Consider the following 9,677-nt stretch of genomic DNA (forward strand, 5'->3'; position numbering starts at 1 on the left):
CAGTATACCGGCGGCGTGCGGACCTCGACCGGTGACCGGTGTTGAACTCGAGTTGTTCGTTTTCAGTTGTAGACAGCAAGAGCGGCGCCAGGTCGTGCGCCATAGTACGTTGCATTCGCTTTCCCAGTGCATAGTGTAGATGGCTTTTTGTAGTGTAGTGGCTGCACTGGGGGCTGAGGGCTGATGTCGCTCTGAAGTCTCGGTTTGGTGGCTACGTAGGGTTAGGGTTGTGTCAGCAGCATCAGGGAGCTTTGTAACGCGGTTTAGTAGTTTCTTAGGGGATCAGTTTGTTGTGAAAGCTCGCGCGGCGTGGGTTTATTCACAGATATCAGGACATGACAGGACCGGACAAGCAGAAGGCTTGTCAGGACGGATCCAAAGATTTTGTCTTTTAAGACGACGAGCTGGACAACGTGTTGGAACGTAAGCCAGGTTCTTTACGCTCTCCCTGTTTTTTTGTTCAATAGGGAACTCCACTTTCTTCCATGCTTGGTCTTTATCGCGTGTTTTATTGTTAACAATCAATTGCACGTCTTGGGCTGGCATGTACGGGTTTCAGAGCTGCCGTACCGCATCCCCACGTATCACAGTCGTATGCAGGGCGTTCACATCCACAATGTTCCTTGTTGACATATGCCCCAATGTAAAGTACTGTAGCGGGGTTGGTAGTCGTCAGACAGGTCAACCACGGCGCAACGGGAAGTAGTGAGGCGCCGACATATGCTGGGGGCTATTACAATCTTGGCACGGCACAAGTAAAAACACCAACCTGCGATCCACGCTTATATCCCGTACCGCCGTGCAAATGGCCGTACTGTCCGTACCGCCAGTCCAGTAGGTACAAGTCAAATGCCTGTATACCACCCGTTCAGCCTAGGTACCGCCTGTATAGGTCTGTGGAGCAACACAGCGGCATTGTCAGGCCCTCTTTCTATTACGTCAGACCCTCTCTCTGAAATATGCCCTGCCGCGGGGCACTACTTGCATGCAGAGGCTTCTGAGATTAGCGGTAGAGGTAGAGGGAGGTGAGAGGATGTCAAAACCCCCCCTCGCCGCTAATTCCGTCCCGTCCTTCCCGAAAAGATGAAAGAACTTTGCCGTACGCCTTGGAGCCTCACCCTCTCCCCGTTTGGACAGGAAAATTATAACCGCATGGTGATTGCGATGGGGAGAGGTGTGCTGCGCATACATATATACTTAACCACCCTGTAACAACATATATATTCCAGTTCCAGGTCGAAGGACTGTCGCCAACAGCAAATCAACGTTGGATCTAGTCGGATCCAATGCGACATACCCGCCCCCGTTCATTCAGTGTGTCGGGAGAGAGAGGGAGAGAGAAAGGAGCACACCTGGACTAATCGCAGCTTTGACCGGTCATGAACGCCCACACCTCTCCATTAAGCCGACTGGCTACCTAGCTTAACAAAACAATATTTCGATGCTACCTCTTACAGTAATATCCCTTCCCGCAACGAACATTGTCCCCCGTATGCTACTGCTGTTACTGCTGCTACTACTGCCTGCTGCTACTACCGCACAACATTGGGCCCCGCGAGGTGGTAAAACATTTACCTCCTGGATCTCCTGCTGTCAGCGAACCCACCACACCACAAATACTTGTACATCACGTGTAGCTATCGGCCGTACCCGTACCGTATATAGATAAGTACATATGGTTCGTATGACAGGGCGCCCAAGCAACATGGCGCTGAGGGGGCGGCATTATGTTGACAGCAGCCGGGGCACTATGGGCGAGAGCAGCTCCGGGTGGGGCGCACCCATTGGCAGCGCCTCGTGGTGGGGCCACACGGTCCGGGTTAATCCCTCTCAAAGTTTGAGGAGCATCATTTCGTGACTTGACGTGCCGTACACGGCCAGGTAACCGTACGGCAACACAGCCAGGCGCGGCCAACGGGAATTGCCTGACGGCCCTATTCGGAGTTGCTCCTCCAAAGTCTCCAGGCTACCGTTGGGCCGCAGCACACGCAGCATGGTTTTGGACCCAGTCGTACCGTCAAGAAAATATACATTTCCACTCGATCCGTCGGCAGCCAGCGCCTGTACGTTTGTCAGGGGCGCCTTACAGTCTGGAGACGGCGGCAGCAGCTGCGTTGCCGTTACTGCCGTCGCCGCTGCCACGGCCGTTAGACCGTTTCGGTTAAGGTCTCCGTACACAGTGGCATCCTGGGAGCTGTCGAAGCTGGAGGACGCGGCGGCCGCCGCGGCGCCCACGCCGTAAGGAGCGGCTGGCTCATCCGTGCCGACAAGCTCCTCGGTTATTCCGTACGACAGCAGCTGATGAATGGCCCGTCCACGCGTCGCAAACAAAAGGGTGCGGCGCCAACTGTCGTAGGTTAGAACATGTGGGCCCATGTCGCCTCCAGTGTTCACGGAGACAACAGCGCGCACGCCACATCCAATTAAGCTATTTGGCATGGTGGCTTCATAAAGCGCTCTCAGGCAGAAACCGTTGCGTGAACCGGAGTCACGGTCGCGGATGTAGGTCACGCCATGGCCGTCCGCTGCAATCCGCTGCGCGCCGATAAAGCGCGCTTCAGCAGCAATACCATCAAATAATAATCCTCCCTCATCATCGCCTGCCAGCTGTGCGACACGGTTGGTGGAGTCCATGCCGTAAATGCTGGTGCCATGCGCAAAGAGCACCAGTCCGCTGTGGCTATCATACGCCGCATCGTGTACGTTTCGAAGATTGAATTTTGATGCATGTTGATTACGCAGCGCCAGCGGGGGTTCGAGGCGCACATAATCACATGCGTCGTTCAAGTGAAGAGGGCATACCCCGATATGGCAAACAACTAAGGCCTGAGCTTGGCCACTAACTGGATGGGGTCTAACTGCTAATGCTGCAGCGCCAGGCACAGCGACTGCACGTGTTTGAACATGAGCCGCTGTCGACCTGCATGAATGTAATCCAGCTCTCATATCGACAGACACAAATCTTCGTGACGAACAGGGTTTACACATGAGTCTGCGCAGACTGCTCCTTCAGTATCCTTCAACTGAATAGTTTCGTCGTACGACTCCCATTATCAACCGAGCTATATACGCAGAGTCAATGCGTTGTGATGCTTTTTGTTTCCAGCTTGGATGGATCATGGTTATTTTTGGTTCTTTGGGGCCCTACAGGCGGTGCTTGTAATACAAATTATTACACCCATGAGCGCAGTTCGTTTTCCCTGACGGAATTTCCTGGAGTTTATTATGTCCAGTGATCATTTTTGTACCTTCCTGTTTTGTTCTTTTCATTTGTGCCTTGATCCACTTCAAAGGTTGGTTAGAAATATACAGTAACAATGCCGCATGGACAACTGCCGCATGGAAGAGCTAACCGTTAACCACCAACAATCAACAACATCGCAACCAAACCATCAGAAGAGTAGCAATAAGGCAACAGCCTGTAACGGAGCCCAGTAGTCAACAAGGCCTTCCTCCTGCCCAACCCAAGCAGTCACCAAGCAACTCATCCAAGGAAGGATCACACCCGGCCCGCCACACACCGCACACCACCACCCACCACCACCACCACCGCCGCCGCTGCCGACAACTAAGACATGCAGACGTCGACGCACCCCAAACAGCACCAACAAAGCACCAACAAAGCAGTAGCAGTAGCAGTAGCAGCCTCCTCCTCCTCCTCCTCCTCCTCGTCCTCCTCCTGGCAGGTGCAGTGCTGCGTCCTTTAAGAAGAGCCGTATCCACGCCCAGCAGCTGGCAGAAACCCCCCCCTCCTCCTTACCCCCCCCTTTCCTTCTCAAGTCCCACTGCCCCCACCCCGTCTTCACACGGCCAGCAGCGACCTCAGCTCCTCCGTCTTGGCCATATCCGCGGGCTTCTTGCCCTCCCGGTTTTCAACATTCTGATGCGGTGTGGGTGGGGTGACATGGGGCGTGGGGTGATACGGTATGAGGCACGTAGGTAGGGGGAGAGTGGAGAGAAGAACGGGGATGATCCGCGTGAATTGGAGGAACACGGTGTGGGCGGGGGGGGAGGAGGCATGCGGGAGGGGGCACCCCTCAGAGCTTTACCCCCCCACACCCAACGACACTTCTCCTGGGCTATCCGTCTATCTCTGGTGGTATCTGCTTTATTCGCCTGTGTTTCGTCTTCTTACCCCCTTCTTCCCCCAATCACCACCACCACCGACACAGACGACACACACAGCGCACACCCTCTCCTCCCCCTCCCTCTCTCCCCGCCTGTACTTGCCTTGCACGCGCCCGCATCCAGCAGCACCCGCACCACCGCCCCGTGGCCGTTGAGGGCGGCCAGGTGGAGCGCCGTGTTGCCGCCGCTGTTGGTCGCCCCCACCGGGGCCCCGGCCGCCAGCAGCAGGGCCACCTTGTCGGCGGCGCCCGAGCGGGCCGACAGGTGCAGAGGCGTCCAGCCGTCCTCGGACACCGCCGCGGGCACGTTGGCACGACCCACCTGCCCGTCCGTGTGCGTGTGTTTAGTAAACCCGTACATACATACATACATACATACATACATACATACATACATACATGCATGCATGCATGCATGCATGCATACATACATGCATACATACATACAGGTTAGCCACTCTTGGTAGGGCACAGACCATTCCCCCCCGGAGATCCCAGGATCGAGACCTGTCAGGGTCGAAAATCCTTCCGATGGTGGAAGGTATTGCGCCCCTAGGTGATGGACGGTGGTGGTGACCTGGGGTAAAGTTATCTTGCGAGCTGACCAGGAATGGAGTTGGGCCGTCGTCGATCCGGCAGATTCCGTTGGATGCTGGTGGTGGGTGCGGAACCTGAGCGATCCACTGAGAAGTTGACTAAGGTGACTGGATGAGGGTGCCCCGAAATACCGGGGAAGGCAGGGTTTCGCCGGGTAGCAGCCACGGGTGAAGATACACCCCCCTGTTTCACACATCATACATACCTCGATCAGCAGCTGCAGCAGGGAGAGCTTCCCCCGACTGGCGGCGAGATGGAGGGGCGTTCTGCGCGAGAGGGGGGAAAGGCACAGCATCGGAAGGGTACGTCAAGTGTACGGCACGGAGCACACACGTGGACGCACTTACCACGCAAAAATAAAGAGCACACCAATCAATCAGCATGTGCACGTGAATACACCCTGGAGGGTTCCCCGCTTGCGGCTCCCTGGCGCGGGCCATCCATCCGTACATCCGTACATCCGTACATCCATACATTGGCAGGCGGCTGGCAGAGGTTAAGGCCTGACTTCTGCTCCCGGCCGACCCGGGTTCAAATCCGCCTGCCGGCTCCTCGGGTGTTTGAGGAGTGTTGAATTGGGAGGTGCCCCCCCATCATATGGACGATGTAGGACGTGATAATATCAACTTGCGAGCTGACCAGGAACTAAGTTGATGCGCCGTTGATCCGCTAGATTTGGTTGGATGCTGGTGGTGAGTTGCCGAACCCAACGAATACATTCTGAAGTCGGATGGGGTGACGGATTAGGGTGCCCCTCTAGCAGGGGAGAGCAGGGACTGCCCCGGGAAAGGGGGCCGCTGGCGAAGTTAACCACCCTGTAACAACATACATACATACATACTGCCACTCCGAGGTTGTAGGGTGCTGGAGAGCCGGGGGGAGGTGGGGTCGCTCGGACAGGGGAGGGGGGAGATGGCGGTGAGAGCGCCAAAAGGACGTAGGTTTTCTGGTGTTTGGGAGGTTGAGGTCTGGTGGTGGTAGCGGGGCTCGGATGAGGGGGAGGTGTGGCCCGAGGAGGGCCATTCTATTTAGACACGTCTTCTCTGTGGGACTGGGTTGCTTGGTGAGGGACGAAGGTGAGAGCGGTGCAGTACGAGACAGGGTGAATAGGTTTCTGGAGGACTAACCGTTCAGGTTAGTGGCGGTAAGGGGGAGGCGCCGCGCGGGCTACAATCCTCCCCCTGCGGTTTTCTGGAGGGTCTAGGAGCTGTGTGTCGTGGCAACGCAAACGCTTTGGTCGTTTCGCCGGACTATCCCGGGCCCCTGCAGTGGTGATCAGGCTCGTGCGGGATCCCTTTTCTTTATAAGGCTACTTCTCCCCTGGACCAGCCCAGGAAGGGACAGGTGGTGGAGGTCAGTTGTTTTAAGGTGGTTGCAAGACGTCTTGTGGTGTCGAGCTCTCTTAGCCTTTCTCTCTTGGAGGTTTTTTGTTGGCCTGTTAGGTATATCAGGAGCCCTCCCCTGCCGGGACTGCCCTAACCGAATTTTTGTTTGTTTGTTTGTTTTCCCTTCGAATCCCGTTTTCGTTGGTGGTGTTTTGGGGGGTTGTTTCAGAGAGCCTTTGACTTTGCCCTAGCTGAGACTTGTGGACTCGCTCTAGCGGGACCTGAGAGCCCTTCGTGGTGTATTCAATGCAGCGCCATCCCCGGATGGAGGGGCTGCGGAGTGGCTGCGTAGAGTGTTGGCAGTCTGAGTCGGGGTCGGGAGCACACAAGACTAACCGACTTGTGCTGTGTGCTCCCGACCCTTGCGCTGTGTTTCGGCTTCGGCCCCCGGCTCTCGCGGCCCACAGTGTAATCTAAGTCATACATACATACATACATACATACATACATACATACATACATACATACATACATACATACATACATACATACATACATACATACATACATACATACATACATACATACATACATACACATACTCATATGACACCTTTGCACCCGCGCACCAGCACAGCCGCCCTCCAGTCCACAACCCCTCGCCACCTTTCCCCCCTCCATCCCCCCTTCCCCCCCTCTCGCCCTTACTTGAAGTCCGGGTTGCACTGGTCGGCATTGGCTCCAGCGCGGAGGAGCCTCTCCACCAGCTCCTCGTCCCCCACCTCCAGAGCCAGGTGCAGGGGGGACGACTTGTCAAAGTCAAGCAGGTTCGCATTGCACTGACCTGTGGGGGGGGGGGAAGGGGGGGAAGAGCGATGGAGCGGGATGAATCGACCTGTGGGGTGCAGAGGTCCTGGGAATAGCTGCTGCTGCCGCCGTCGAGAGGTGAGAGCAGTTTAGGAAACACGGGAAAACCTGCTAATGATCTACCAGGTGATGCGAACAAGACCAGCTGCATGACAGTGGCGAGGTGGGGGGATGCAGTCGCGCAACTCAGGGGGGGGGGGAAGGGGAGGGGAGGGGAAGGGAGGCGGAAAAAGCGGGCCAGGAGCCGGAGGGGTTAGGGTTGGACCGGGAGCATTCTTGCCCTTTGTGTCCATGTTGGGGGGTGGGACAGATCATGGCACAATCACAAAACGCCTACTTGGGTGGCCAGGGGCCGGGGGAGTGCTGTTGAAGGGGGGGGAGGGGGATATCATATCCGCACAAAGCGGAATTCCCCGGAACGAGAGAGGAAGGCGTCAACGGGCAAAACACACACACGCACATATAAATCTCAGCCCTCCCAGCCCTCACTTACCCGTCTCAAGCAGCAGCTTGACGGCCTCCACATCCCCCGCCTCTACGGCCATATGCAGCGGGGTCTTGTCGAACGGCTCCAGAGTCTCGCCCGCCAGCATCCAGTTGCCCTGGGCGTACTCGCTGACGTTCATATTCTGAAAGGGAATGTTGCGGGGGGTTTGGGAAGGCGGCAAAGTGGGGGGTGGGGGGGTATAGAACGCGGGAGTGCCACGTGTCACACACACACACACACAGATATCGTACACGCGGATTCAGAGGAAACGGGGAATATAATGGTGAGGCACTGCAGCGGCGCCCCGCCACGACCTCCCCCCCACACACGGGGCCCCCACCTGCACATTCAGCTCCGGCGGCGGTTCTCTGTTCAACAGGTACCTGAGCACATCCAGATTCCCTGCCTCCACGGCCGCATGCAGGGGGGTGTTGCCCGACATGTCCGGGTAGTTGATCATGGCGGGATCGTAATCCAATATGACCTGGGGGGTTAAGGTGTGTATGTGCGTGTGTGCGTGTGCGTGTGTGTATTGTGGAGGGAGAGGGGAGAGGGGGGATATGCAACAATCAAATGTGTGTCCTCAGACACAAACTACATGTGGTGAGCGAAGGGCGCCCGGGGGGAAGGAGGTTTCGGCGCGCGTGTTTGGATGCGGCGGGGTGTGAACACGGGGTTTTTCCCGCTTCTCCTTCATCCCAAATTTCATCCCCCACATAAAAGGAAGGTGGTTGCACCTAATTTCACAAGGCACTGACCCCCCTCCCCTCCCCTCCCATCTCCTCCGCTTCCCCCACCCTCCCCTCGCCTGTACTGTCGCCAAGCTCTCCGCCGCAATGGCCAAGTTTAGCGGCGTGGACCCGTCATTGTCAACGACTCGAAGACTGATGGCCTATCCGCGGGATCCGGGGGCGGAGGGGGGGATGGGAGGGGGACGTGTGTGTATGGCGGGGGGGCGCCCGCCGGCCGGCCGGGAGCCCAGAAGTGGCAAGAGACGCGGGGGCCGCGTGTTTTGGGCTACAGAAAGAAAGTGATGAAGGAACGGTTATGACATACGAACAGTAGGAACAGTACGAACAAGGTCGTGATGGGGGTTGAGCAGGTTACACGGGTTGGGTGACAAACCCGTCTGCAACTCCGAAACCAAAAGATCAAGGCATTCATTCGTAATTCCTGCTCCATCATTCCATCGCCTGGTCACCACATTCACCTTATCCTCCTGCTGCTTCCCGTCCGTACCGGCAGCAGCTGCCGCTGCTGCCGCTGCTGCCGCTGCCTCAGCCAGTAGAGCTCGGAGGCCCTCCGCATTGCCCTCCGAGGCGAAGGTAAAGATCCTAGATGAGATACAGATACATAAGTACATACGTGCGGTCATACAGATGTGTGTGTGTGTAATTCGGAGGACCGGGATGGGGAAAGACGAACCACCGGGGGAAAGGGGGGAGTCGGCACAAGGAGAGATTGCGGCGGCGGCGGGGGGAAAGACGAACCACACACGATTGAAGCTGCTGCCAGGGCAAGAGTGTATCAAACGTAGAACTGACCGAAAGGCGTCCGTGAAGACCGCGACCTCGGGATGACGAAGTGAAGAAGATGTCGGAAAGCCTACCTACCTAAGCCGCCAGGACTAAAAAAGCAGAAGAAATAGTATTGCCAAGCCGTAGAGAAGTAGGTGTAGAAAAGTAGGTGTGAAGGCGGCGGAAAAGTAGTAAAGCAGTGCTGTCGTAAAGCTGGCATAAAGTTGCTGGCCTGGAGAATTAGCTGATTTGCTGATACTGAAAGGCTGTCGGTATGCAAGTGCTCCTCCCAGCCCCCCAAAACTAAAACGCGCGACCGACCCGACCGACCCGACTATCCTAGTCCGGCTAGCCGACCGACGCCAACGCGAAATACCGAAGAAGCTCGAACCACCCTTTGGACTCACCTGGCCAGGCAGCAGAAGCAGCGGGCAAAGGCACATGCGAGGCAGAGAGGTGGGAGATTTGTGAGCAGCGAACGATAAATACAAAAACGCATGCAAATGCTGCTGAAAAGGCGGGGGGCGGGGGGGGAGGGATCCCGATCGCGGTCGACGGAAGGTGGAAGAGGTGGAAGAGGTGGAGGAGGTGGAGGAGGTAAGGCCCCCTAGGGACTGCTCCGCCTGGTGTCACCGGCGTCAGGCCCCTCTGAATAATGCAACGGAAACCCAACGTCCCGGCCACCGTGGTATGACACCCCTTTTCCGTCCCCCCCTGCCCCCTCTTCCCTCCCTCACCCCCACTCTCCCACCCCCCT

At 56.8% G+C, this 9,677-nt stretch overlaps 1 protein-coding gene across 1 annotated transcript; it reads right to left on the reverse strand.

Moving 5' to 3' along the window:
* Positions 1-1,830: 1,830 nt before the first annotated feature.
* VOLCADRAFT_97617 (uncharacterized protein) lies at positions 1,831-2,946 on the reverse strand (the record flags this gene model as incomplete). Its single annotated transcript, XM_002956567.1, has 1 exon — positions 1,831-2,946. One exon carries the CDS (start codon positions 2,944-2,946, stop codon positions 1,831-1,833), a length of 1,116 nt encoding a protein of 371 aa, XP_002956613.1.
* Between the last annotated feature and the right edge of the window lie 6,731 nt (positions 2,947-9,677).

Source organism: Volvox carteri (assembly GCF_000143455.1).
Source record: "Volvox carteri f. nagariensis unplaced genomic scaffold VOLCAscaffold_62, whole genome shotgun sequence".
NCBI lineage: Eukaryota > Viridiplantae > Chlorophyta > Chlorophyceae > Chlamydomonadales > Volvocaceae > Volvox > Volvox carteri.